This window comes from Oncorhynchus masou, chromosome 5 (assembly GCF_036934945.1).
Source record: "Oncorhynchus masou masou isolate Uvic2021 chromosome 5, UVic_Omas_1.1, whole genome shotgun sequence".
NCBI lineage: Eukaryota > Metazoa > Chordata > Actinopteri > Salmoniformes > Salmonidae > Oncorhynchus > Oncorhynchus masou.
Window position 1 is genome coordinate 59,537,804 of NC_088216.1, and position 27,232 is coordinate 59,565,035.

Below are 27,232 nucleotides of genomic sequence, written 5' to 3' on the forward strand. Positions count from 1 at the left end.
AAAAAATGTTATGTTAGTAACATGCGAGCTGTCAATCCTACAACATTGCGAATAGCGTGTTATCATAAACATTGTGAAAACTGTTGTGTCTATTGCTATTAGTTAATGTTTCTAACCTGTGAATGAATTAATTCATGCCGATTTCCAATTATCAGTTAGCCTGTGAAATATTATCAGTATATAAAAAAAAATACATTACAGTCTGATGGCAATTTAATTTAAGTCAAGAATACTAGCGTTTGAATTCAAGCGCCGGAAGAAAAGAGGGTGGCCCTTTCTGTTTTCATACCTCACTTTCGAAACGTAATTTCTTGGAAGTCTTTTGACATGGTTCTAGGTTTCGATCTCGCTCTTCCCTCTTATTTTACTCCCTCTGCTGAACTGAGTTTGTCCCACCTTGATTCGGCAAGCATAGATTGTCATGTTCTTTTGACCAATCATGAATGCTTAACAAGTTTTCCGGAAGGCCCAATCGTACCCCAATGGGACCAATCAGCTTCTGGAAATGTTTTAAGGCAGAAACTGGACTTCCGTATGTAATCCATTTCGGCTCATTGGATCCAAATAACACGGCAATAAGAAACAAAATGGTGCATCGTGGGGTTGGTCAAAGAGAAATTGGGAGGGGACATTTAGCGAACAAAGTGCGTGATCTTTTAATGAAATCGGGGGGAGGTGAACAGTTTGTTTCAAATGTCTGTTCCCATGAATAGGAAGCGAAGTTTGTCCCTGTTTATCGTTTTATGAGCTACACAAATACCAACAAATAATTTCTGTTAAAAACGTACCAGCTGTCAATCCTACAACATTGCGAATAGCGCGTCATCGATAATCAGAAACATTTACTGCAGTAACGTAACAGGTGAGTGACAACTGGCTAACATTATCTAATCTACTAAATGTAGCCTTCTGAATGTCACGTACACCGCTGAGCATGAACGTATTTTTGATATAATTTGCTGAGCATAAATCAGTCAGAATGGTAACTTAACTAGCTAACGTTAGTTGTGTTAAGTTTGTCTATGACGTATTATATTTATGTGATTGTAAAAACGACTAGCTGGAGTTCGTCTGAGCGGTTGGTTGGATATGTCCTCACCCTCTAGTAATGTTGTGGTCCTGTCAGAACTTAATATTGATTTAAATAGCTAGTGCACTTAATGCGGATTGGTTTTTGTTCTGCCCACTGGTGCTGTCCGGTTAGAACATGATGTTGACGGCCATCACTGTAACATTACTCTTGCTAGTCACCGACACATCTGTTCCACACGGGCTCTTATATGATATGTTTGTGCAACTGTGTTGTGGTGACCAATAGATAGTAAAACTCTGGATATTATGGACACATCTGCCTTGTTCTTGCCTGTAGCGAGTCAGAACCGAGACGTTTTAACAATGATAGTTTTGTTTACATTTTCCAGAATGTCATGTGGGTGACTTTTTACATTTACTTTGAAACAGACTTTCCAACCGCAGAAACGGATTCTTGAGGCATAGCCTATACTTGGTGTAGGAAAATATTAATTCAAGTATTCAAAGGGTACTTTCTCTCAGGCCATGAGTGTGTTTCAGCCATATACCTGTTACATGTAGTCTTGTGGTCAGACCACTGGCAGCAATGCAAAGATAATGTCCCTAGATGTGCAAGCTTAGTAAACAAACCTCACCTCATATTGTGTACTCTGTCTGTATGGCTGTTATTAATGATTATATGCATACGTGTGCGTGTGGTGTTGTCTTCAGCCAGGCATGGCACAGTGGGAGAAGCTGAGGCAGCTGGAGTCTGTGTACCTGACACAGGTGGATGAGCTGTATGATGGGGATGTCTTCCCCATGGATGTACGCCACTACCTGGCACACTGGATAGAGGGTCAAGACTGGTGAGGCAGTCCACTCACCCTTGCACTATTTCTTGTTTCAGCCACTAAAAAAATGAAAGGGTCTGGGTGACTATGCACAGATTTAGGGATGTCTGAAGGACCACAGGGATGTCCATGTAGAACAAACCCAAAGAATGTCAGGGAAAATGGGTGAATGAAGCTCTATTATGTAGTTCCTAAACCAGTTTCCTCGTGTTTCCGTCCTTAGGGATCGTGCAGCGCGGGACCATGATGTTGCCATGTTGCTGTTCCAGGTGTTATTAGAGAACCTGGATATCCAGCACAGCCGCTTCGTCCAGGGGGGAGAGTCCTTCCTGCTGCAGCACAACATACGCCGTTTCAAACAAAGCTTCCAGGTGTGGCTTTATGGGGTGTCTATTATAAATATACTGAACATAAATATAAACCAACAATTGCAAAGTTATTGGTTAGTTCATATAAGGAAATCAGACAATTGAAAAATTAATTAGGCCCTAATCTATGGATTTCACATGACTGGGAATAAAGATAGCTGAAAAAAAGGTAGGAGTGTGGATCAGAAAACCAGTCAGTATTTGGTGCGACACATCTTCGCATAGAGTTGATCAGGATTTTGTTTGTGGCCTGTGGAATGTTCAATGGCTGTTAGAAGTTGCTGGATATTGGCGGGAACTGGAACATTCTGTCGTACGTGTCCACCCAGTGCATCCCAAACATGCTCAATGGGTGACATGTCTGGTGAGTATGCAGAAAACTGGAAAAACTGGGACATTTTCTGGGACATTTTCAGCTTCCAGATATAGTATACATATTCTTACCACAGGTAGTGCATTATCATGCTGAAACATGAGGTGAGGGTGGCAGACGAATGGCATGAAAATGGCCATCAGGATAATGTCACGGTATCTCTGTGCATTCAAATTGGCATCGATAAAATGCAATTGTGTTCATTGTCCGGAGCTTATGCCTGCCCATACCATAACCCCACCGCTACCATGGGGCACTCTGTTCACAACGTTGACATCAGCAAACTGCTTGACTACATGACACCATACATGTGGTCTGCGCTTGTGAGGCTGGTTGGACGTACTGCCAAATTCTCTAAATGGACGCTGGAGGTGGCTTATGGTAGAGAAATTAACATTCAAGTATCTGGCAACAGCTCAGGTGGACTTTCTTACAGCACTTTACATGTTGTGTTGATAGAACCTTTAGAACAGTAGTCAACAGGGTCTTAGAGCTGCTGAGTTTGCAGCCCTTCAAGGTCTTGATGAAGTACAACTACTCTAGTAAAACTACTCTTCACGCCCTTTCTTCCTCCAGAGGTACCAAGAGGAGCCTTATAATTTGGCCAGCATCATCCAGTGGTTTCTGGTGAAAGAGAAGGAGATCCTGCAGAACGCTGAGCTGGCTGAGCAGGTTAGACATACACAGAGCCTTTAAGAACCCAAAGTATTCAGACCCCTTGACTCCACATTTTGTTAGGTTACAGCCTTATTCTAAAATCGATTAAATTGTTTTCCCCCCTCAATCTACACACAATACCCCATAATGACTAAGCAAAAACAGGTTTAGAATTTTTTTGTTAATTTATGAAAAATATATATATATCCCATTTATGTAAGTATTCAGACCTTTTACTCAGTACTTTGTTGAAGCACCTTTTGGCAGCGATTACAGCCTTGTGTCTTCTTGGGTATGATGCTACAAACTTGGCACACTTGTATTTGGGAGTTTCTCCCATTCTTCTCTGCAGATACTCTCAAGCTCTGTCAGGTTGAATGGGGAGTGTTGCTGCACACCTATTTTCAGGTCTGTCCAGATGTTCCATCAGCCACTCTACCATGAAGGCCTGATTGGTGGAGTGCTGCAGAGATAACCTTTCAGAATGACAACTTTCTCATCTCCACAGAGGAACTCTAGAGCTCTGTCAGATTGACCATCGCGTTCTTGGTCACCTCCTTGACCAAGGCCCTTCTCCCCCGATTGCTCAGTTTGGCCGGGCGGCCAGCTGAAGGAAGAGTCTTGGTGGTTCCAAACTTATTCCATTTAAGATTGATGGAGGCCACTGTGTTCTTGGGAACCTTCAATGCTGCAGAAATGTTTTGGTAACCTTCCCCAGATCTGTGCCTTGACATATTCCTGTCTCGGAACTCTATGGACAATTCCTTCAACCTCATGGCTTGGTTTTTGCTCTGACATGCACTGTCAACTGTGGGGCCATAGACAAGTGTGTGCCTTTCCAAATCATGTCCAATCAATTGAATTTATCACAGGTGGACTCAAATTAACTTGTAGAAACATCTCAAGTATGATCGATGGAAACCAAGATGCACCTGAGCTCAGTTTTGAGTCTCATTGCAAAGAGTTTGAGTACTAAAATAAGATATTTCTGTTTTTAATTTTGTATAAATTTGCAAACATTTGAAAAAAAAAAAGTTTGCTTTGTCTTTGTGGGGTATTGCTTGTAGATTGAGGATTTAAAACAATTTAATACAGCATTATTCTAAAATGAAACGTAACAAAATGTAGAAAAAGTAAAGTGTTCTGAATACTTTCCAAAGGCACTGTGTATTATAAAAGGGCATTTAAGAACAGGGTGCGGGATTGGGTTATCCTGTATACCTACTCTCAGAACCTTAGGAGGGGGTACATCACATTTGAAAGAATTTAGTGTCATCAATACTGTGTTTCTTCATCCTCTTCCTCTCAGGTCCAGCTGCTGCAGGTCCAGCAGGAGCCCATGGAGACAGACAGCCAGCGGAACATTGAGCGCAAGATGACAGACCTTAAGAATAAAGTTCAGGTGAGCGTCTCCGTGAGTCTAAAGCTTGCAATGCCTACCATGATATGAGCATCCTATGGGCGGGCTCTCCTCTAATGTTGCTGCCAAACCTTTTATTATGATAACATAATCTCATGGTAGTATAGTTTACAAACTGTTTTACTCAATTATATACTGTATTTTATTCAATGCCACACTGACATTGCTCAATCTAATATTTATATATTTCTAAATTCCATTATTGTACTTTTAGATTTGTTTGTATTGTTGTGAATTGTTAGATTCTACTGCACTGTTGTAGCTAGGAACACAAGAATTTCGCTACACCTGCAATAACATCTGCTAAATATCTGTATGGGACCAATAAGATTTGGTTTACAGACCACTTTTGACAGTTCGTCTGTTTTTTTTATTCATGTTGTAAATGCAGTGCATGGAACACACAGTGAAATGTCTGGAGGAACAACAAGATGAGTTTGATTTTAAATACCAGACTCATAACATGGAAGGTGAGCTCGTCCTTTGTATTTGTGATAATCGATTCAGCAGAGGATACAGGCTGAGAGATATGATACTGTATATTTTTCCCTAAAGCCCACATGGCTATGAAGAGTCAGTTTTCTTTTGTCATGGATGTGAGTTATGAAGTTACGTGTTCTATCGGGTGACATCTGTAACCTCATTCTAATGTAGTTGATTTGTTGACTTGACGTTAACTCAGGCTCTTGTGCATAGGCACCACCAACAAGGCAGAGAAGACGGAACAGATGAAGGTGCTGCAGGCTCTACTCAACAGACTGGACGCCTCCAGGAAGGTACCACCCACAATCCTCTAGTCTACATCACCTTAAACAATTTATGCCTTAGACATTCACCTAATAATAAATTAGGACATTATGAAGTGTATTATTCATATAACATGTATTTCCTCTGGTTCTCCGCCCTCTCTCTTCCCTTCCTCCTCCCCGTCTCTGCTGTAGAGCATGTTGTCCGGTATGGGTGTGCTGCTGGACGTTGTAGAGGAGCTGCTGTGTGTGCTTGTGAGGGAAGAGCTAGTGCAGTGGCAAAGGAGGCAGCAGAAGGCCTGCATTGGAGCCCCAGACAGCACCTGCCTGGACCAGCTGGAGAAGTGGTACAGTACAGCCATTCACCTCTGTAGATCTACCTGACCTAAACCATCTCTAACTGCTTTCTGCTGTTGAGCGTTCAGTACATCTGCCCTGGCTTGCTGAAGGAGCGACTACGAAGCCTTTCTTAGAAAGAGCCTGCTGCGGTAGATCATGTTCATTCTGTTGTGTTTGACCTCTGACCCCTCTGTGTGATCTCCTGTATGACCTCTTTTCGGCCCGTCTGACCTCCCTCTAGGTTTACAACGGAGGCGGAGTGTCTGTTCCAGGTGCGTAAGTTCCTTAAGAAGCTGGAGGAGCTGATGGTGAAGGTGAGCTATGAGCACGACCCTGTGAAGAAGCAGAAACCAGTGCTGCAGAAGAGGGTGGACAGCCTCCTCACCAGCCTGCTCAAAAGGTTTTACACCATTTACAATACACAATCACACTGGCTCATAAACAATTCTGATTAACAAAGTTTACACACTAACATAGTAAATCCTCAGTGCAAATAATAATACACAAGCACACTAATGATTTGTTCAGCTCCCTTTTTCTTACTATTGTTCACAGAATGTATTTTGTGTTTTCAGCGCCTTTGTGGTGGAGACTCAGCCCTCTATGCCCCAAGGGAAAAGCCCCTTGGTCCTGCGTACCAATGTCCAGTTCTCAGTCAAGACCAGGTGAGTACTTCAGGCCCTTTCCTAGTTATGACAGCTGTTAAATAACCAGCCCGTCACTGAATTGAATGTCATAGTGGATGTGACATCCATTTATACAATTCAATGTGTGTTTCTTCTAGATTCCTCGTCAAATTTCCTGAGCTGAACCATGCCATGAAAGTGAACGTGTCTATGGACAGGTGAGATGGAACCTTTGGAAAATCAAATCAGTAGTTCTTTACATATTAGATGCCTGCCTTACGTAGTGCTCTCGTTGCTTTAGTCCAGACATCTAGATAGTCACGATTTATTGATCATTATGAGCTAGACGACTTTAGAACATTGGCCCCTATTGGCCATTGTACTGAAGTGGATGTTCCTCTCCCTTTCTCTCATCTCTAGGGAGGCTCCTATGGTCAGAGGGTAAGATGTGACATTCGGTACTAGATTTGTGCCAAATTTGAAATGTAAAACCATGACAACGAATGTAAAGAAATCTTTAATGTGTCAACAAATTCATGTAAACCACTGTTATACATTCACCCTGTCACTCCATGTTCTCTTGGCCTGTAGGTACCGTCGGTTCAATGTCCTGGGGACCAACAGTAAGGCCCTGAACATGGCTGAGAGTATGAGTGGAGGCATGGTGGCAGACTTCAGACATCTGGTGAGTCAGTAGGACAGACAGGCTTTTGTTGGCGGAGAGAGATGGATTGGTAGTCAGTTACACAACTCTGTGTGGAAATTAACCATGAAACTGTATGCAGTTGACTTGCATAAAGGTAGTCAGTGATGCACAAGGTGAACTGTAATATTGGGGAAATTTCCACAACAACTAAGAGCATTGAAGCGCTAGGCTGTACTTCTCCAGTGTTTACGGTTCCTCAGCCATCACTTTGTAGCTATCGAAGCACACCTGCACAGATACACTGTCAGTGCATCACTTTCATCTGTAACATCTGCGGTGTTGCTCATGGCAACATCATGTAGCTGTCTCAATTTAAAAGGTTTTGATGAATCAATTAAGATATCAATTAGCTGATGGATTATGCAATTTTGTCATCACAATTGCTTATAGCAGAGATGGACTAACTAAAACTGATTTAATTGGTATTTGCAGACACTGAAGGAGCAGAAATCTGGAGGAGGGGGCAAGGGGATCCATGACGTGAGTTTACATCATGTTTCAACATGTATCCACTTTAATACTCAAAGCATTAGGAACAACTCTACTTCAGCCATGCTGTAGTAGAGTTGAGCAGCAGGTGTGTTTGATCCTGGATGTGTTGGTGGTGAACCTCTCTGTGCCAACAGCTCTCTCTCAGCGTCACAGAGGAGCTGCACATCATCAACTTTAACACGGAGTTCCTTCTGCACGACATGTCAGTCTCCTTAGAGGTGTGTCTTCCTGTCATTCCCTGTGCCTTCATTAGCTATCAGCCCCATATGTTGTGACACAGTAAGGGTGGTCTGGTCTAACTTGCATTGGTTTCCCTGGATGATTGTCTGCTAAAAACTATCTAAATGTAATAAGGTCCATGCTGCAGTAGTCGGTCATACGAATGCATGTTCCTTTGTCCACTGCATCCCACCCCAGACGTCCTCTCTCCCTGTGGTCATCATCTCCAACTCCAGCCAGCAGCAGAGTGCCTGGGCTTCCATCCTCTGGTTCAATATGCTCTGCCTCGAGCCAAAGGTGAGAGGTCACCAATACAGGTCCCCCAGCTTTTTATCAGATGTCTTGTTCAAACAACTACTTAGCCAACTCTTTAAAAAAATATATAGTTTTTTATAAATGTATATTTGTGTGTTTTAATAATTGTTAAGAATGTGTTTCTGCAGAACCTTCTGTTCTTTGCCAACTGTCCCGCGGCTACGTGGCCCCAACTAGGGGAGATGTTGAGCTGGCAGTTCCTCTCTTCCACCACGCGGGGTCTGGAATCTAACCAGCTGGACATGATCGCACACAAACTCTTTGGTATGTCTACTACCCATCTCAATCCTAGGTATAGTGTTCATTGTCTGGTATGTTTACAGTGCTACATGACTTTCAGGTCTAGAGATGTCAGTGAAGTAGGTTTGGCAAATTATTGTTTTCTGCCCCATCAGGAAAGCAGCAAAGTTACGACGCCTGCAACATCTCATGGACTAAGTTCAGCAAGGTGATTATCTTGTCACTTGTTAGCTCTCTGCATGATGCTGACAGTGGAAATACTAATGTCAGTCTAAGCTGTGCCAACCTCAATTATCTTTGTGTTGCAGGAAAATGTTCCTAACACTAACTTCACTTTTTGGGTGTGGTTCGATGGTATACTTTTTATGGTGAAGAATCACTTAGAGAACCTGTGGAAAGATGGGTATGTCTGAGGAGAAACAATGACCCATTATAGTTTGAGGCTCTGAGATAGGCTGGCCCGTTATTTCGCAAAATCATTATTTGAGAAATTGTTTATGGATGTCCTTTGATTAATAACAACTTATTAAAGGTCTGGTTTGTTTTCTTTGTATGCGTTTTTACTCTGCAGTTCTATCATGGGTTTTGTGAGTAAAGGCAAAGAGAAGACCCTCCTGAAGAAGAAACGGAGGGGTACATTCCTCCTGCGCTTCAGTGAGAGCATCAGAGATGGAGGCATCACCTTCTCCTGGGTGGACTACTCCCCCACCGGTGAGACGGCAGGATCATATGGCATGGGACAGAGACTTACCAAGAAGCTGGGAAATTATTTTTGCAAGATTTCTACGTCACATTAAGGATGTCTTGTACTACACACAGTGACGCCTTTTATATTGTAGCATCCGATGAATTGATTGACGTTAGTGCTTCCAATGAGGGTGAATTTCTCCTCCTATCTGTCCCCCTATATTGCCCTCCCTGCCCCTTTTCCACACATTCTCTACTACCTTTATCTAATCTTTTATCCTTGTCATTGTCCTCCCTCTCCAGGTGAGCCTGATGTGCGCTCGGTGCAGCCCTTCACCAAAGTGGACCTTGGCCAGATCCCCTTTCATGAGATCATCAGAAACTTCCAGATCCTGGAGGAGGAGAACGTCCCAGAAAACCCGCTCCTCTTCCTCTACCCTGACACGCCCAAAGTGGAGGCCTTCGGGAAGTACTACACAGAGAAGAGTGGAGGTGACTATACCAGAAGGATCTTGTGGTGCAATGAAAGTTTGGATTCTGGATGCATTTTATAGTTTGTTTACGAAGAATTTGATATCCTTTTTGCAAGTTGAGTTGATTGCTATCAATCTAAATAATTTACCTTTGTCTTTTCAGCGGATAGTGAATACATTAAGTACATCAAAACTAAGTTGGTTTTCGTATCTAAAGAGTGAGTATTTTTGAGTTAGTCTTTTTAACATTTAATTTATCCAGCCTTAACATGTGGATTGTAAGTCACCTGAAAATCCCTACATGAGCCTCCCTTACCCCCCACTCCACCTGTTCTTTCCGAAAAGAGGCCATTTTGTAAGTGAAAGCTCATATGAAAATACTCTGGCTCCATCAAAATTGTAGTGTAATCCCAGTCTCTCATTGGTCACCTCAGGAACTGGTTGTGTGTAATGGCTATTTATCATTGGTTACTGTAGGAACACACTGGAGGCTAAGTCACCTATGTCTTCTAACACTGAGGAAGGCTCAGGGCCAATGAACCCAAGATATGGTCTGGGTGAAGAGGCCTTCGGTGAGTCGCCAAGCCTCCCAGTAAACCACCAATCAACCAAATCCCTTTAATTGTCGTCTGACCCTTTTTCTCATCAGAAGTCAGCAATCTGCTCCGAAACACAATAGCATGCTTTTGAGCTTTATCTGCCCTCCTTAAGTTTCTCTGTCTTTTGCCGATCAATTCAAAGTAGGGGTCCTTAAGTCTCCCTACTGACTGCTAAACCATAGAAGGGAGGGCACCTCAATCAGCTTGGTTTCTTTTTGTTTACTGTTTTCCTTAACACCCCCCCCCAATTGTCTCATTGTTCTGCATGTGCCATTCTCTGTAGAGAATGTTAGCTAGTGAGCAGGGTAGGTGTTTTACACAGACTCCATTTACACCCTTTCTCTTCCTCTGTTCACCATACCAGTCCCTCCAAGATTCCAGGATTCTGCAATTGCAATTTCTTTAGAAAAATCTACAATTCCCTGCCTATTATGCGAGTGCTTACAAATTTGACCAATCACTGCACTATTTCAGCATAAAACTAGTCAAATCATCACAATATTGTTGCATAAAACTGACCATCACCGCAGCACAGAGAGGGCTTGCAATTTCAACCAATCCGTGCACATTTACCTCATATAATTCAATCAAGCCACACGTCAACATGTTTTTTTTACGCATTTTCACACAAAAAAGCCTATTGCATATTGCTATGCAAAATGTCAGAATTGCCACAGCAAACTCAAGCATTTTTCCCTGCAAATACCACAAAAAAACTGAAATCCTGGAGGGACTACCATATGCTCAAGATGCATCTTAATGTCTGTGGACTGTATGTTTTAACTAACCACAACTGGCTGTTTTGTATCACTAATAATGATATTCCATTCTGTGTTTTTCACCTAATACATGTCTGCTTCCTCAGTGAGGTGCAGAATGCTGTTTCCCAAATGAAACCGTTGAGTCTCGATTGTAACTAGAATAAATAACTGATTTTAAATTATTTCTTACAGCAGAGCCCTCCACCTTCCCTCCCTCGGGCCTATTTGCGGACACTCTTCCCCCAGAGCTGCCCCTGAGTCCTGACCCCATGTTCTCTGTTGCCATGGTAGTTCCCGATGAGGACCTGAATCCCACCCTCCAGGAGTTCCTCAGTGACCCCATCATGTGTTATTGCGTTGACTTCGTGTCTGACGACACAACCTTCCTTGAGGGGGCTCTACCCGGACTCCCCTTCACTGCCCCTCTGCAGCCCTGTGAATGACCACACTCACAATAATACAATGTCTAACCAAACTATATGACTTGCTACTGTGGAAGCACTTACCCACAACTCAAAGACAACAGCCATCCATATTTAACCAAACTCTGAGGATGCACATTAGAACATAACTTGGTTACATAGTACATTCTATAGTCTACAAATATAGGCTACTTTCACCCTGCATCTGTAACAAAAAATATGTTTTAATAATAATTATTTTATAGTTGCAATGCCTTCACACAACTGTAGCTTTAAAAAAATAAGCTAATTTAGTGTTTTGAAAAGGTAATGAAACTTTTGCACTTCTTCCTCTCTTCTCTGTTTGTCTTTTAATAATAACAATCTCAATGTTTTTGTCCAAATACCATATCTGACACTGGATAAAAGGTCTGGTTGAGCAAAAACAACTAAAAACTGAGTCATTGCATGTCTGCTTACTAGGTAGAAAAGCCCAAAAGCATTGTATTATACATTGATATGAGAATACTGCTTGTGAGAAAATGTGACTTTATATTACGTGGTACATTACTTGTCTGACAGAGTTAAGAATTCTATTAGGCGTGACTGAGACATTATCAACCAGCATCCAACCCCAGGATGGTATGGAGGGACACATTTTAAGGCGCTACTCCAAAGAGCTGGAGAAGATGAGTGACTGAGTGAGATCCAAGTCTTGGGTCCAGTCAGTTTCATTTTAGGCCATTTCAGACTGTACCACATGAATCATTGTTTTTATGCTTTCTGATTGCTTTTAGAGTGTAGCATTTCTGGTGACCACTTTATTTATGATAGAGGGATAAGTCAATCTATATGCTGTGGGTGTACAGTGTTGTCGGGCACAGCATGGGCTGCAGAATGTGATCATTAATGAGTGACTTGGTATGTACCACTATTTACAGGTCAGGGAATTATCTTGAAGTGAAATAATCACAGAAAGCCTGTTATTTTATATAAGCCGCAGCAGAGATATTGCAAACTTTACTCTGTTCGTTCAGGATTCACAACTCCGGAATACAGCGAGGAAAGATTAACATGTATTGGGAATGGCATCTATCATTTGTATTTCTTGTTTTATAGAATATTCTGCAGATAATGACATATTTGTGATGATAAATGGGTTAAAATAAACTGTTATTGAGATGTGACCCAACCTGGCTATAATTTTTTCCCCCCAACAAATCTCCTTGAGTTTGGTATCAGTCTGTTCAGTCGTCACAGTGACATATCTATTGCGATAGTAACCATAATAGTAGGCTAGGATGAGACAAGCTGCAGAAGGAGAAACCAATCTAACTGTTACCAATCCAATACGTTGCTCTGTTAGAGAATCTTAGAAAAATTGTAATTCAGTAATACTCATAGAATATGACATCCTGCCACATCTATACCTATATGACTGCATGGTGTGCTATGATTTTATATATATATTCTGAACTACCAGGAGGTGGAGACCTATTTAATCATATCATTGAGGACATTATGACTTACAACATCCCTTAAGGACATGCATTTTTTAACTTGAAAAAAGGGACATTCCAAAAGTTCTGATTTATGGTGGGCAGAATTTTCCCATGTGTAAAAGGGGAATGTCCTATGTGTCCAGTGAAAGAAAGGTACTAGAAGTAATGAAAGTAAAGATTTGTTTTATTATAAACAGACCAAAAGACAATGACACAAATAAACAAGATGTAGAGAAGGATGTAGTTCTTTGCATAATTAACACCCCCCGGGTCTTGATACAGTGATATCTCCCCGTTGGAGGCTTCTGGCTTCCTGCTGAAAGAAATATATGACCTTATGCGTTTTGATCATATTATATGACTACAGTACATGATAGAGGTGAACTTTGAGCTTTGAAAGCCATTTACTCTATTAGAACTAAGGCCTTACAGTAAGTGTACGTTGGTGTTTGTAACTGAAAAAAAAGAAGCCTTGTGAGCAAAATCTTAGCCAAAAATCGTTGAACCCTTTCCAGAAGAAATCACAGAATGGCTGATTTTGCCCTTGCAAGCTGATAGTAAATGTGACATTCAGGAAGGAGGAGAGGAATTTATAGAGGAGGAAGTAGCTCCAACAAGACCAATGGGGGAGAAGAGTGTTTTCCCTATTTGAAGTGCTGTGATAATTACGTTACGGTTGTCTTACTCAGCTTAGTCGAATGCACTATAATGTCGCTTTCAAAATAACTTGGAACTCAGAAATCTCAGACTTCCGACTTCAGTGCGTTCAAGACGACTGGGAAAAATATTTTTGAACAGTCATCCAAATCGGAATTCCAAGTCGGGAGCTCGGGCCTCTTTCTAGAGCTCTGACTTCCGGACCTGAAGATTACCGTCGTCATTATTTGACATTGAGTTCCCAGTTTTCTTGAATGCAACATTAATCCCTCTGAATAAGAGCCCCTCCTAAACTACCAAAATGTAAAGGTCAATGATTCCAGAGGTGTGTGAGGGGTGTGGTGGCCCTGGCCAGTAGGGCCTGGTAGGTCTGTCCAAACTGGCGGTTCAAGACAGTGTAGAGCACAGGGTTATTACAGCTGCTGAGTCAGGTGAGGTTGGCACAGAACATGTGGAGCACCTTGGAGGGTGCGGTTCTGCTTATCAGCAATGTTTAGCAGACAAAACAGCATACGAAACACTGGAAGATAACTCACCATTGTCCCCTGAAGAGGTGGTGGAGGAGGAGGGGGCAGTGATAGGGGCAGGAGTAGCAAAGTGGAGCGCAGGGCTAAGGGCAGGGGGGGCTCCTGTCCCCCTGCTAGGTGAGCTGAATGTGAAGTTAAAGCAGACCCCCAGGTGGAGTGGGAGGACTGTGCTTTCCCAGTGTTCCCCTTCACCTCTCCACCCTTGTATTGGGGTAGTTCCCCCTGGCTGTTCAACTCACAGCTCTGGGAGGTGGCCACCCCGCTCCCGACTCTACTGCCCCTCTCCATCCCTGGTTCTGAAGAGGTCGGCTTCCTTCGTGATAAGCGTCAGCTGAGTCAGTAGCTGACCGGTGCCCTTGCTGCCACCCTGACCCGCCTGTAGATGAGCAGGAATAAAAGCACCACGCAGCCCAGGCCGATGAAGAAGTAGAAGAAGAGCAGCACGGTGGTGTAAGGGTGCGGTGGAAACTGCAGGTGCACACCTGCAGGGAAGAAACACGTAAATGGGCCAAAGCCGACCGAAGCTGGCCCGGCCCAGGTGGAGGGCAGGAGGAGGGCAAGGCCCCACCTAGCGAACACCCACTCAAAGACTTACCGCCTCGCCACCAGCAGGTAGCGGCTTGCCTTGATCAGATACAGTGTGATGATGGAGTTGGAGAGGAAGAGGAGGAGGCCGAAGACGCCGCCCCTCCAGCGGAGATGTAGGTAGGAGTCAACACAGGCAGGCTGCAGCAGGGTGCAGTACAGTAGGTCCGCCAGGCCCAGGTTCACGATCAGCGAGTTGAAACGAGTCCGCAGCCGGACAGAATGGTCATCACGTTCCCCACCGTCCCAACTATGGTCACAGCCGAACTCCACAGCACGCCAAAGCAGTGGAAGGCCTCAAACGAGAAGTGGTGGTAGGAGAAGGAGCCATTCCCCATGTCACCTGTGATGTTCTTCAGCATCCTGGGAGTAGAGTGATAAGATCAACTTTATTGTTCCCCAGGGGGAAATTGTATTGGAAACACAATGATATAAACTATGTAAAAATGCATCACGTCATTTATACATACACAGAAAAAGAATGTAAATTCCAAAATCAGCTGTCAGTCAAATAACAGCAGGTTCTTAGATGAGCCAGCTGCCAGCTAGCCTACTCCAGCAGTACTGTATCATTTCAATCATTTTAGTCAATAAGATTCTTGCTACGTAAGCTTAACTTTCTGAACATTCGAGACGTGTAGTCCACTTGTCATTCCAATCTCCTTTGCATTAGCGTAGCCTCTTCTGTAGCCTGTCAACTATGTGTCTATCTATCCCTGTTCTCTCCTCTCTGCACAGACCATACAAACGCTCCACACCGCGTGGCCGCGGCCACCCTAATCTGGTGGTCCCAGCGCGCACGACCCTTGTGGAGTTCCAGGTCTCCGGTAGCCTCTGGAACTGCCGATCTGCGGCCAACAAGGCAGAGTTCATCTCAGCCTATGCCTCCCTCCAGTCCTCGACTTCTTGGCACTGACGGAAACATGGATCACCACAGATAACACTGCTACTCCTACTGCTCTCTCTTCGTCCGCCCACGTGTTCTCGCACACCCCGAGAGCTTCTGGTCAGCGGGGTGGTGGCACCGGGATCCTCATCTCTCCCAAGTGGTCATTCTCTCTTTCTCCCCTTACCCATCTGTCTATCGCCTCCTTTGAATTCCATGCTGTCACAGTTACCAGCCCTTTCAAGCTTAACATCCTTATCATTTATCGCCCTCCAGGTTCCCTCGGAGAGTTCATCAATGAGCTTGATGCCTTGATAAGCTCCTTTCCTGAGGACGGCTCACCTCTCACAGTCCTGGGCGACTTTAACCTCCCCACGTCTACCTTTGACTCATTCCTCTCTGCCTCCTTCTTTCCACTCCTCTCCTCTTTTGACCTCACCCTCTCACCTTCCCCCCTACTCACAAGGCAGGCAATACGATCGACCTCATCTTTACTAGATGCTGTTCTTCCACTAACCTCATTGCAACTCCCCTCCAAGTCTCCGACCACTACCTTGTATCCTTTTCCCTCTCGCTCTCATCCAACACTTCCCACACTGCCCCTACTCGGATGGTATCGCGCCGTCCCAACCTTCGCTCTCTCTCCCCCGCTACTCTCTCCTCTTCCATCCTATCATCTCTTCCCTCTGCTCAAACCTTCTCCAACCTATCTCCTGATTCTGCCTCCTCAACCCTCCTCTCTTCCCTTTCTGCATCCTTTGACTCTCTATGTCCCCTATCCTCCAGGCCGGCTCGGTCCTCCCCTCCCGCTCCGTGGCTCGACGACTCATTGCGAGCTCACAGAACAGGGCTCCGGGCAGCCGAGCGGAAATGGAGGAAAACTCGCCTCCCTGCGGACCTGGCATCCTTTCACTCCCTCCTCTCTACATTTTCCTCCTCTGTCTCTGCTGCTATAGCCACTTTCTACCACTCTAAATTCCAAGCATCTGCCTCTAACCCTAGGAAGCTCTTTGCCACCTTCTCCTCCCTCCTGAATCCTCCTCCCCCCCCATCCTCCCTCTCTGCAGATGACTTCGTCAACCACTTTGAAAAGAAGGTCGACGACATCCGATCCTCGTTTGCTAAGTCAAACGACACCGCTGGTTCTGCTCACACTGCCCTACCCTGTGCTCTGACCTCTTTCTCCCCTCTCTCTCCAGATGAAATCTCGCTTCTTGTGATGGCCGGCCGCCCAACAACCTGCCCGCTTGACCCTATCCCCTCCTCTCTTCTCCAGACCATTTCCGGAGACCTTCTCCCTTACCTCACCTCGCTCATCAACTCATCCCTGACCGCTGGCTACGTCCCTTCCATCTTCAAGAGAGCGAGAGTTGCACCCCTTCTGAAAAAACCTACACTCGATCCCTCCGATGTCAACAACTACAGACCAGTATTCCTTCTTTCTTTTCTCTCCAAAACTCTTGAACGTGCCGTCCTTGGCCAGCTCTCCCGCTATCTCTCTCAGGATGACCTTCTTGATCCAAATCAGTCAGGTTTCAAGACTAGTCATTCAACTGAGACTGCTCTTCTCTGTATCACGGAGGTGCTCCGCACTGCTAAAGCTAACTCTCTCTCCTCTGCTCTCATCCTTCTAGACCTATCGGCTGCCTTCGATACTGTGAACCATCAGATCCTCCTCTACTCCCTCTCCGAGTTGAGCATCTCCGGCGCGGCCCACGCTTGGATTGCGTCCTACCTGACAGGTCGCTCCTACCAGGTGGCGTGGCGAGAATCTGTCTCCTCACCACGCGCTCTCACCACTGGTGTCCCCCAGGGCTCTGTTCTAGGCCCTCTCCTATTCTCGCTATACACCAAGTCACTTGGCTCTGTCATAACCTCACATGGTCTCTCCTATCATTGCTATGCAGACGACACACAATTAATCTTCTCCTTTCCCCCTTCTGATGACCAGGTGGCGAATCGCATCTCTGCATGTCTGGCAGACATATCAGTGTGGATGACGGATCACCACCTCAAGCTGAACCTCGGCAAGACGGAGCTGCTCTTCCTCCCGGGGAAGGACTGCCCGTTCCATGATCTCGCCATCACGGTTGACAACTCCATTGTGTCCTCCTCCCAGAGCGCTAAGAACCTTGGCATGATCCTGGACAACACCCTGTCGTTCTCAACTAACATCAAGGCGGTGGCCCGTTCCTGTAGGTTCATGCTCTACAACATCCGCAGAGTACGACCCTGCCTCACACAGGAAGCGGCGCAGGTCCTAATCCAGGCACTTGTCATCTCCCGTCTGGATTACTGCAACTCGCTGTTGGCTGGGCTCCCTGCCTGTGCCATTAAACCCCTACAACTCATCCAGAATGCCGCAGCCCGTCTGGTGTTCAACCTTCCCTAGTTCTCTCACGTCACCCCGCTCCTCCGCTCTCTCCACTGGCTTCCAGTTGAAGCTCGCATCCGCTACAAGACCATGGTGCTTGCCTACGGAGCTGTGAGGGGAACGGCACCGCAGTACCTCCAGGCTCTGATCAGGCCCTACACCCAAACAAGGGCACTGCGTTCATCCACCTCTGGCCTGCTCGCCTCCCTACCACTGAGGAAGTACAGTTCCCGCTCAGCCCAGTCAAAACTGTTCGCTGCTCTGGCCCCCAATGGTGGAACAAACTCCCTCACGACGCCAGGACAGCGGAGTCAATCACCACCTTCCGGAGACACCTGAAACCCCACCTCTTTAAGGAATACCTAGGATAGGATAAAGTAATCCTTCTCACCCCCCCTTAAATGATTTAGATGCACTATTGTAAAGTGGCTGTTCCACTGGATGTCATAAGGTGAATTCACCAATTTGTAAGTCGCTCTGGATAAGAGTGTCTGCCAAATGACTTAAATGTAAATGTAAATGTAGATGAGTTGGGGATGTCAGAGAGGGATGCTACAGGTGCAGGTTTCTGGGCTAAACTTCTAGACCATTTCCACTTTGGCAAAAAAATTGTCAGCTTGTTGAAATCAGTTGGCGACCCATTATTGTTCTCTGTCATATGTTCCATGATGTCATGTTGTAGAACCAACCTAGACTTTGGCGGCTGTTTCTGTGTTTCCAGTAAATTAATTTATGTCATTTGACTTTCTGTTCATATCAGATCACAGTCAAAAATGCAATTCTTTATTCTTCCTCTTGCCCAATAAGGCACGAAGTAGATATGCTGCAGCACGTCTTTCAAACCAATTCAACATGCATTAAGTGCTCAAAGACTACAAGTGTACTGTATGCCACCTCATTGTTGTAAATGTGACCAAAAATATCTTTCTACTGTTGCAAACAGAAGCAATATCTTTGAATGAATGATGTGTAAAAAAAAATAAAAAAACATATCTTATATATTTGTATTCTACAAATAGATAAAATTGAGGGGTCAAATGCCCCATCAGTTTCAATGGACCTTGGTTGCTGCATTATTTGTACTTTGTGGTTTTCATATAAGCCCTTTTGGGCTTCCAACCTGTTTTTACCAGGGTTTTTTTCAACTAACACTAGGATTGTACAGCAGACTTAATATTATATTGGCGTGATCCTGGACAACACCCTGTCGTTCTCAACCAACATCATGGCGGTGGCCCGTTCCTGTAGGTTCATGCTCTACAACATCCGCAGAGTACGACCCTGCCTCACACAGGAAGCGGCGCAGGTCCTAATCCAGGCACTTGTCATCTCCCGTCTGGATTACTGCAACTCGCTGTTGGCTGGGCTCCCTGCCTGTGCCATTAAACCCCTACAACTCATCCAGAACGCCGCAGCCCGTCTGGTGTTCAACCTTCCCAAGATCTCTCACGTCACCCCGCTCCTCCGCTCTCTCCACTGGCTTCCAGTTGAAGCTCGCATCCGCTACAAGACCATGGTGCTTGCCTACGGAGCTGTGAGGGGAACGGCACCGCAGTACCTCCAGGCTCTGATCAGGCCCTACACCCAAGCAAGGGCACTGCGTTCATCCACCTCTGGCCTGCTCGCCTCCCTACCATTGAGGAAGTACAGTTCCCGCTCAGCCCAGTCAAAACTGTTCGCTGCTCTGGCCCCCCAATGGTGGAACAAACTCCCTCACGACGCCAGGACAGCGGAGTCAATCACCACCTTCCGGAGACACCTGAAACCCCACCTCTTCAAGGAATACCTAGGATAGGATAAGTAATCCTTCTCACCCCCCCCTTAATGATTTAGATGCACTATTGTAAAGTGGCTGTTCCACTGGATGTCAGAAGGTGAATTCACCAATTTGTAAGTCGCTCTGGATAAGAGCATCTGCTAAATGACTTAAATGTAAATGTAAATGTAATGCTGCCTTTGACCAATAACCATACATTTTCATTCCTTGAAATGAACAGTTTAAACCATACTAGAAATGTACATGTCAGACAGTTCTGTTAGATGTCAACTGTATACTAGAGTACAGGAAAGTACATTTCAATTTATAGTAGATATTTATATGTGGTGAATCATTAACTCACATTACAGAAGTTGCTCTGAAACTGAGAGCATTAACTCACACAGGTAGTGTTCTTAACACAGGACTATTCCAATCAAACAGAGTATCACCAGAAATAACAGAATAAAACTTGGGTGGTTACTGATCCTGAAGTTTATTTCTCACCTCAGTTCTGAAGTTTGTCATGGAGTCTTTGTCTCTCTGTGCATGATCTTGTTCTTTGGTTCTTCTATGTGTCGTGGTTGTTCTGTTTCTCTGTCACACAGTCTTTTCATAGTTTGTCTGTCACTCAACTGGTTCCTTCTCTCTTTAAACTCTTGAGCTTCCTCTAATCTTATCATTGGTAAACCCCAGTGACATCATACCTGCTGCATAGCAGTGTGTTTTCTGTTCCATTACGCATCTGTTACTCAATTATGGTCCATTCCGAGTTTTCACAGCACAGACTCTGTGTCAGTTTGCTACTATATATCTATTTTTGTTCAAATTCATTTGGAGTCAAAGCTCACTCTGCCCTGGTCAGACATAATAACTTAACAATCAGTATACAATAGCATTTCTATGAACATACTGTACAGCATCACCACCCCAGTCATTTTGTAATAATTTATTCATCTACACAACGTTTTTTTTTACAATAAGGAAGCTCTTTTGCTCACATCGATAAAACAGTCTACATTTACAGTAATGATTCAATACAGTTCTCCTAAATAACATTTAATATATTTATACACATATCATTTATTTATTGCAATAAACAAGTCGTTAGCAGGAGTGCTGTAAGTATTGCTACAATTTCCCAGTCCTTTACCCTTCTTATACTGTATGAGAAATAGTTTGGCGACTTTACAGTGACACTAGGGTCCAACCCAAGCCTGCTCATTTGTATGGGTTAGGGTGAGGTTAGGTACGGAATACGGACACATGAGGCAGAGCAGGACAACAGTCTCCTCTTAAAGTGAAAATATATCATTAATTGCAATACTCTGGAGCTAATATTGCATATTATACTACTATACATCACATCGCTGCTTGTGATAAGCATATGAGAGAAAAACAGACACGGGTTCATGGTTCTTATTAATTTCCCATCTGTTAACTGTAACCCCTTTGACATCATTTTTAACTTCAAAACATCTTCCATTACAGTGTCTCTCTCTCTCACGCCACACTCAGCTGACACTCACGCCACACTCAGCTGACACTCACGCCACACTCAGCTGACACTCACGCCACACTCAGCTGACACTCACGCCACACTCAGCTGACACTCACGCCACACTCAGCTGACACTCACGCCACACTCAGCTGACACTCACGCCACACTCAGCTGACACTCACGCCACACTCAGCTGACACTCACGCCACACTCAGCTGACACTCACGCCACACTCAGCTGACACTCACGCCACACTCAGCTGACACTCACGCCACACTCAGCTGACACTCACGCCACACTCAGCTGACACTCACGCCACACTCAGCTGACACTCACGCCACACTCAGCTGACACTCATGCCACACTCAGCTGACACTCACGCCACACTCAGCTGACACTCATGCCACACTCAGCTGACACTCATGCCACACTCAGCTGACACTCACGCCACACTCAGCTGACACTCATGCCACACTCAGCTGACACTCACGCCACACTCAGCTGACACTCACGCCACACTCAGCTGACACTCACGCCACACTCAGCTGACACTCACGCCACACTCAGCTGACACTCACGCCACACTCAGCTGACACTCACGCCACACTCAGCTGACACTCACGCCACACTCAGCTGACACTCACGCCACACTCAGCTGACACTCACGCCACACTCAGCTGACACTCACGCCACACTCAGCTGACACTCACGCCACACTCAGCTGACACTCACGCCGACACTCATGCCACACTCAGCTGACACTCATGCCACACTCAGCTGACACTCACGCCACACTCAGCTGACACTCACGCCACACTCAGCTGACACTCACGCCACACTCAGCTGACACTCACGCCACACTCAGCTGACACTCACGCCACACTCAGCTGACACTCACGCCACACTCAGCTGACACTCACGCCACACTCAGCTGACACTCATGCCACACTCAGCTGACACTCACGCCACACTCAGCTGACACTCACGCCACACTCAGCTGACACTCACGCCACACTCAGCAGACACTCACGCCACACTCAGCTGACACTCACGCCACACTCAGCTGACACTCACGCCACACTCAGCTGACAGAATATTGGAGGTCAGGAAGCATCCCGGGAAGGGAAATCCCACTTCCATTGTGTTCTCAGTGGAAGAGCCTGCTGCCATCAGATATCTCTAAGGCTTCCCCTGTTGTTCACAGTGTAGAAACAATGAATTTAAGACACACATACCACACTGTGTTGGGACTGTGCAATCATCCTAAAGTTTCCAGTAAAGGTTCAGAAATTAGCAGTCTCGTTAAGTCGCTTCCAGTTTGAATGAAAGTGGTCACCATTGAGGCATAATGCCCTTCATCGGTCTCTATCTATATCCAGAATATACACACGCACAATCACAGAAAGACACACACAGACACAATAATTAGACAACAGCCATACAAATGAATAAGATAAGGGCAGAAACTGGAGGAATGCTCAAACGAACCAATTGACTCCTTGTAACAGTTCCAAATTGGCCAGTCTCTTAAGAGGGACTCACATACATTCGCATACACTACATACACACAGCACAAACACACATACACACGCACACTCACAAAGTTTTACACTCATAATTTGCTGCTGATACTCTGTTCTTTATCTTACTCTTACTATTAGCTATCCTCATGCCTAGTCACTATAGCCTGCCTTCATGTACATACGGTGCATTCGGAAAGTATTCAGACCCCTTGGCTTTTTCCACAGTTTGTTAGGTTACAGGCTTATTCTCAAAACGGATTCAATTGTTTTTTGTCTGCACACAATACCCAATAATGTCAAATCAACAAAAAAAAAACACAACAGGAAATATCACATTTACATAAGTATTCAGACCTTTTATTCAACACCTTTGGCAGCGATTACAGCCTTGAGTCTTGGATATGTCGCCACAAGCTTGGCACACCTGTATTTGGGGGGTTTCTCCCATTCTTCTCTGCAGATCCTCTCAAGCTCTGTCAGTTTGAATGGGGGGCATTGCTGCACAGCTATTTTCAGGTCCCTCCAGAGATGTTTGATCGGGTTCAATTCCGGGCTCTCGCTGGGCCATTCAAGGACATTCAGAGACTTGTCCCGAAGCCACTCTCCTGCACTCTCTTGGCTGTGTGCTTAGGGTCATTATCCTGTTCAAAGGTGAACCTTTGCACTAGTTTGAGGTCCTGGGTGCTCTGGAGCAGGTTTTCATCAAGGATCTCTCTGTACTTTTCTCCATTCGTCTTTCCCTCAATCCTGACTATCCTCCCAGTCCCTGCTGCTGAAAAACATCCTCACAGCGTGATGCTGCCACCACCATGCTTCACCATAGGTTTTTTCCAGACGTGACGCTTGGTATTCATGCCAAAGAGTTGGATTCATCAGACCAGAGAATCTTGTTTCTCATGGTCTGGGAGTCCTTTAGGTACCTTTTGGCAAACTCCAAGCAGGCTGTCATCTGCCTTTTACTGAGGAGTGGCTTCCATTTGATGACTCTACCATGAAGGCCTGATTGGTGGAGTGCTGCAGGGATGGTTGTCCTTCAGGAAGGGTCTCCCATCTCCATAGAGGAACTCTGGATCTCTGTCAGAGTGACCATCGGGATCTTGGTTACCTCCTTGACCAAGGACCTTTTCCGCCAGATTGCTCAGTTTGGCCTGGCGGCCAGTTCTTTTTAAAATATATATATTTTTAACTTTTACCCCTTTTTTTCTCCCCAATTTCATGGTATTCAATTGGTAGTTACAGTCTTGTCTCATCTTTGCAACTCCCGTGCGAAGGTCAAGAGCCTTGCGTCCTCCGAAACACGACCCAACCAACCGCACTGCCTCTTGACACAATGCCTGCTTAACCTGGAAGCCAGCCACACCAATGTGTCGGAGGAAACACCTTACACATGGCGACCGTGCCAGCGTGCATGCGCCTGGGGCGGCCAGCTCTAGGAAGAGTCTTGGTGGTTCCAAACTTTTTCCATTTAAGAATGATGGAAGCCACTGTGTTGTTGGAGACCTTCAATGCTGCGTAAATGTTTTGTTACCCATCCCCAGATAGGTGCCTTGACATAATCCTGTCTCTGTGCTCTATGGACAATTCCTTCGACCTCGTGGCTTGATTTTTGCTCTGACATGCACTGTCAACTGTAGGACCTTATATAGACAGGTGTGTGCCTTTCCAAATCATATCCAATCAATTGCATTTACCACAGCTGGACTCAAATCACCTTGTAGAAACATCTCAAGGATGATCAATGGAAACAAGATGCACCTGAGCTCAATTCCGAGCCTCATAGCATAGGGTCTGAATGCGTATGTACAGGTGAAGTCGTAAGTTTTTTGAAACCACTCCACAAATTTCTTGTAAACAAATTATAATTTGTAGGACATCTACTCTGTGCATGACATAAGTAATTTTTCCAACAATTGTTTACAGACAGATTATTTCACTTATCATTCACAGTATCATAAATCCAGTGGGTCAGAAGTACAGTACATACAGTCATGGCCAAAATCTTTGAGAATGACACAAATATTAATTTTCACAAAGTCTGCTGCCTCAGTTTGTATGATGGCAATTTGCATATACTCCAGAATGTTAGAAATAGTGATCAGATGAATTGCAATTAATTGCAAAGTCCGTCTTTGCCATGGAAATGAACTGAATCCCCCAAAAACATTTCCACTGCATTTCAGCCCTGCCACAAAAGGACCAGCTGACAACATGTCTGTGATTATCTCGTGTGTTGACGAGGACAAGGCTGGAGATCACTCTGTCATGCTGATTGAGTTTGAATAACAGACTGGAAGCTTCAAAAGGAGGGTGGTGCTATGAATCATTGTTCTTCATCTGTCAACCATGGTTACCTGCAAGGAAACACGTGCCGTCATCATTGCTTTGCACAAAAAGGGCTTCACAGGCAAGGATATTGCTGCCAGTAAGATTGCACCTAAATCAACCATTTATTGGATCATCAAGAACTTCAAGGTGAGCGGTTCAATTGTTGTGAAGAAGGCTTCAGGGTGCCCAAGAAAGTCCACCAAGCGCCAGGACCGTCTCCTAAAGTTGATTCAGCTGCGGGATCGGGGCACCACCAGTACAGAGCTTGCTCAGGAATGGCAGCAAGCAGGTGTGAGTGCATCTGCACGTACATTGAGGTGAAGACTTTTGGAGGATGGCCTGGTGTCAAGAAGGGCAACAAAAAAGCCACTTCTCTCCAGGAAAAACATCAGGGACAGACTGATATTCTGCAAAAGGTACAGGGATTGGACTGCTGAGGACTGGGGTGAAAGTCATTTTCTCTGATGAATCCCCTTTTCGATTGTTTGGGGCATCCGAAAAAAAGCTTGTCTGGAGAAGACAATGTGAGCGCTACCATCAGTCCTGTGTCATGCCAACAGCAAAGCATCCTGAGACCATTCATGTGTGGGATTGATTCTCAGCCAAGGGAGTGGGCTCACTCACAATTTTGCCTAAGAACACAGTCATGAATAAAGAATGATACCAACACATCCTCCGAGAGCAACTTCTCCCAACCATCCAGTAACAGTTTGGTGACGAACAATGCCTTTTCCAGCATGATGGAACACCTTGCCATAAGGCAAAAGTGATAACTAAGTGGCTCGTGGAACAAAACATTGATATTTTGGGTCCATGGCCAGGAAACTCCCCAGACCTTAATCCCATTGAGAACTTGTGGTCAATCTTCAAGAGGCGGGTGGACAAACAAAAACCCACCAATTCTGACAAACTCTAAGCATTGATTATGCAAGAATGGGCTGCCATCAGCCAGGATATGGCCCAGAAGTTAATTGACAGCATGCCAGTGCTGATTGCAGAGGTCTTGAAAAAGAAGGGTCAACACTGAAAATATTGACTATTTGCATCAACTTCATGTAATTGTCAATAAAAGCCTTTGACACTTATGAAATGCTTGTAATTATACTTCAGTATTCCATAGTAACATCTGACAAAAATATCTAAAGACACTGAAGCAGCAAACATTGTGGAAATTAATGTTTGTGTCATTCTCAAAACTTTTGGCCACGACTGTAAACTAAGTTGACTGTGCCTTTAAACAGCTTGAAAAATGAGTCCTATATCGACATAACCTGAAAGGACGCTCAGCAAGGAAGAAGCCACTGCTTCAAAACCGCCATAAAAAAACAGACTACGGTTTGCAGCTGCACAAGGGGACAAAGATCGTACTCTTTGGAGAAATGTCCTCTGGTCTGATGAAACCAAAATAGAACGATTTGGCCATAATGACCATCGTTATGTTTGGAGGAAAAAGGGGGAGCTTGCAAGCCGAAGAATACCATCCCAACCGTGAATTACGGGGGTGGCAGCATTATGTTGTGGGGGTGCTTTGCTGCAGGAGGGACTGGTGCACTTCACAAAATAGATGTCATCATGAGGAAGTAAAATTATGTGGTTATATCGAAGCAACATCTCAAGACATCAGTCAGGAAGTTAAAGCTTGGTCAAAAATTAGTCTTCCAAATGGACAATGACCCCAAGCATACTTCCAAAGTTTTGGCAAAATGGCTTAAGGACAACAAAATCATGGTATTGGAGTGGCCATCACAAAGCCCTGACCTCATCCTATGAAACATTTGTGGGCAGAACTGAAAAAGTGTGTGCGAGCAAGGAGGCCTACAAACCTGTCTTAGTTACACCAACTCTGTCAGGAGGAATGGGCCAGAATTCAGCCAACTTATTGTGGGAAGCTTGTGGAAGGCTACCTGAAATATTTGACCCAATTAAACAATTTAAAGGCAGTGCTACCAAATACTAATTGAGTGTATGTAAACTTCTGACCCACTGAGGATGTGATGAAAGAAATAAAAGTTTAAATAAATAATTCTCTCTACTATTATTCTGACATTTCACATTCTTAAAATAAGGTGGTGGTCCTAACTGACCTAAGGCGGGGAATATTTACTAGGATTAAATTTCAGGAATTGTGAAAAACTGAGTTTAAATGTATTTGGCTGAGGTGTATGTAAACTTTTGACTTCAACTGTAAATAAGGCATTTCAGTTTTTTATTTGTAATACAATTGAAATTTCTAAAAAATATATTTTTTGCTTTGTAATTATGAAGTATTTTATGTAAATTGATGAGGATTTTTTTTATTTTATCAATTT

At 44.7% G+C, this 27,232-nt stretch overlaps 1 protein-coding gene and 1 pseudogene across 6 annotated transcripts; one reads left to right on the forward strand and one right to left on the reverse strand.

The window, feature by feature from the left end:
- The first annotated feature begins 652 nt into the window (after positions 1-652).
- Positions 653-12,474, forward strand: stat2 (signal transducer and activator of transcription 2). Of its 6 annotated transcripts, none has more exons than XM_064966271.1 (24): positions 653-862; positions 1,744-1,880; positions 2,089-2,236; positions 3,183-3,278; positions 4,573-4,665; positions 5,075-5,153; positions 5,380-5,459; positions 5,625-5,776; positions 6,010-6,168; positions 6,344-6,433; positions 6,553-6,612; positions 6,815-6,835; positions 6,986-7,079; positions 7,533-7,580; positions 7,727-7,810; positions 8,010-8,108; positions 8,255-8,390; positions 8,522-8,574; positions 8,675-8,769; positions 8,938-9,077; positions 9,357-9,545; positions 9,690-9,744; positions 10,004-10,098; positions 11,082-12,474. In XM_064966271.1, exons 2-24 carry the CDS (start codon positions 1,750-1,752, stop codon positions 11,327-11,329), a joined length of 2,445 nt encoding a protein of 814 aa, XP_064822343.1. In that variant the 5' UTR covers positions 653-862; positions 1,744-1,749; the 3' UTR covers positions 11,330-12,474. The 6 variants fall into 6 exon arrangements, with proteins under 6 accessions (XP_064822343.1, XP_064822344.1, XP_064822346.1 ...); XM_064966269.1 differs by having other exon boundaries at positions 654-862; positions 11,079-12,474; XM_064966270.1 differs by having other exon boundaries at positions 654-862; positions 1,748-1,880; positions 11,079-12,474.
- A 481-nt stretch (positions 12,475-12,955) lies between these two features.
- Positions 12,956-20,237, reverse strand: LOC135539987 (G-protein coupled receptor 84-like; annotated as a pseudogene).
- Between the last annotated feature and the right edge of the window lie 6,995 nt (positions 20,238-27,232).

Coding starts and splice junctions, on each gene's coding strand:
- stat2 (XM_064966269.1), top strand. CDS start 1,750: ATGGCACAGTGGGAGAAGCTGAGGCAGCTGGAGTCTGTGTACCTGACA. Junction 5,460..5,624: donor GACTGGACGCCTCCAGGAAG/GTACCACCCACA, acceptor TCTCTGCTGTAG/AGCATGTTGTCCGGTATGGG. Junction 8,391..8,521: donor GATCGCACACAAACTCTTTG/GTATGTCTACTA, acceptor CTGCCCCATCAG/GAAAGCAGCAAAGTTACGAC.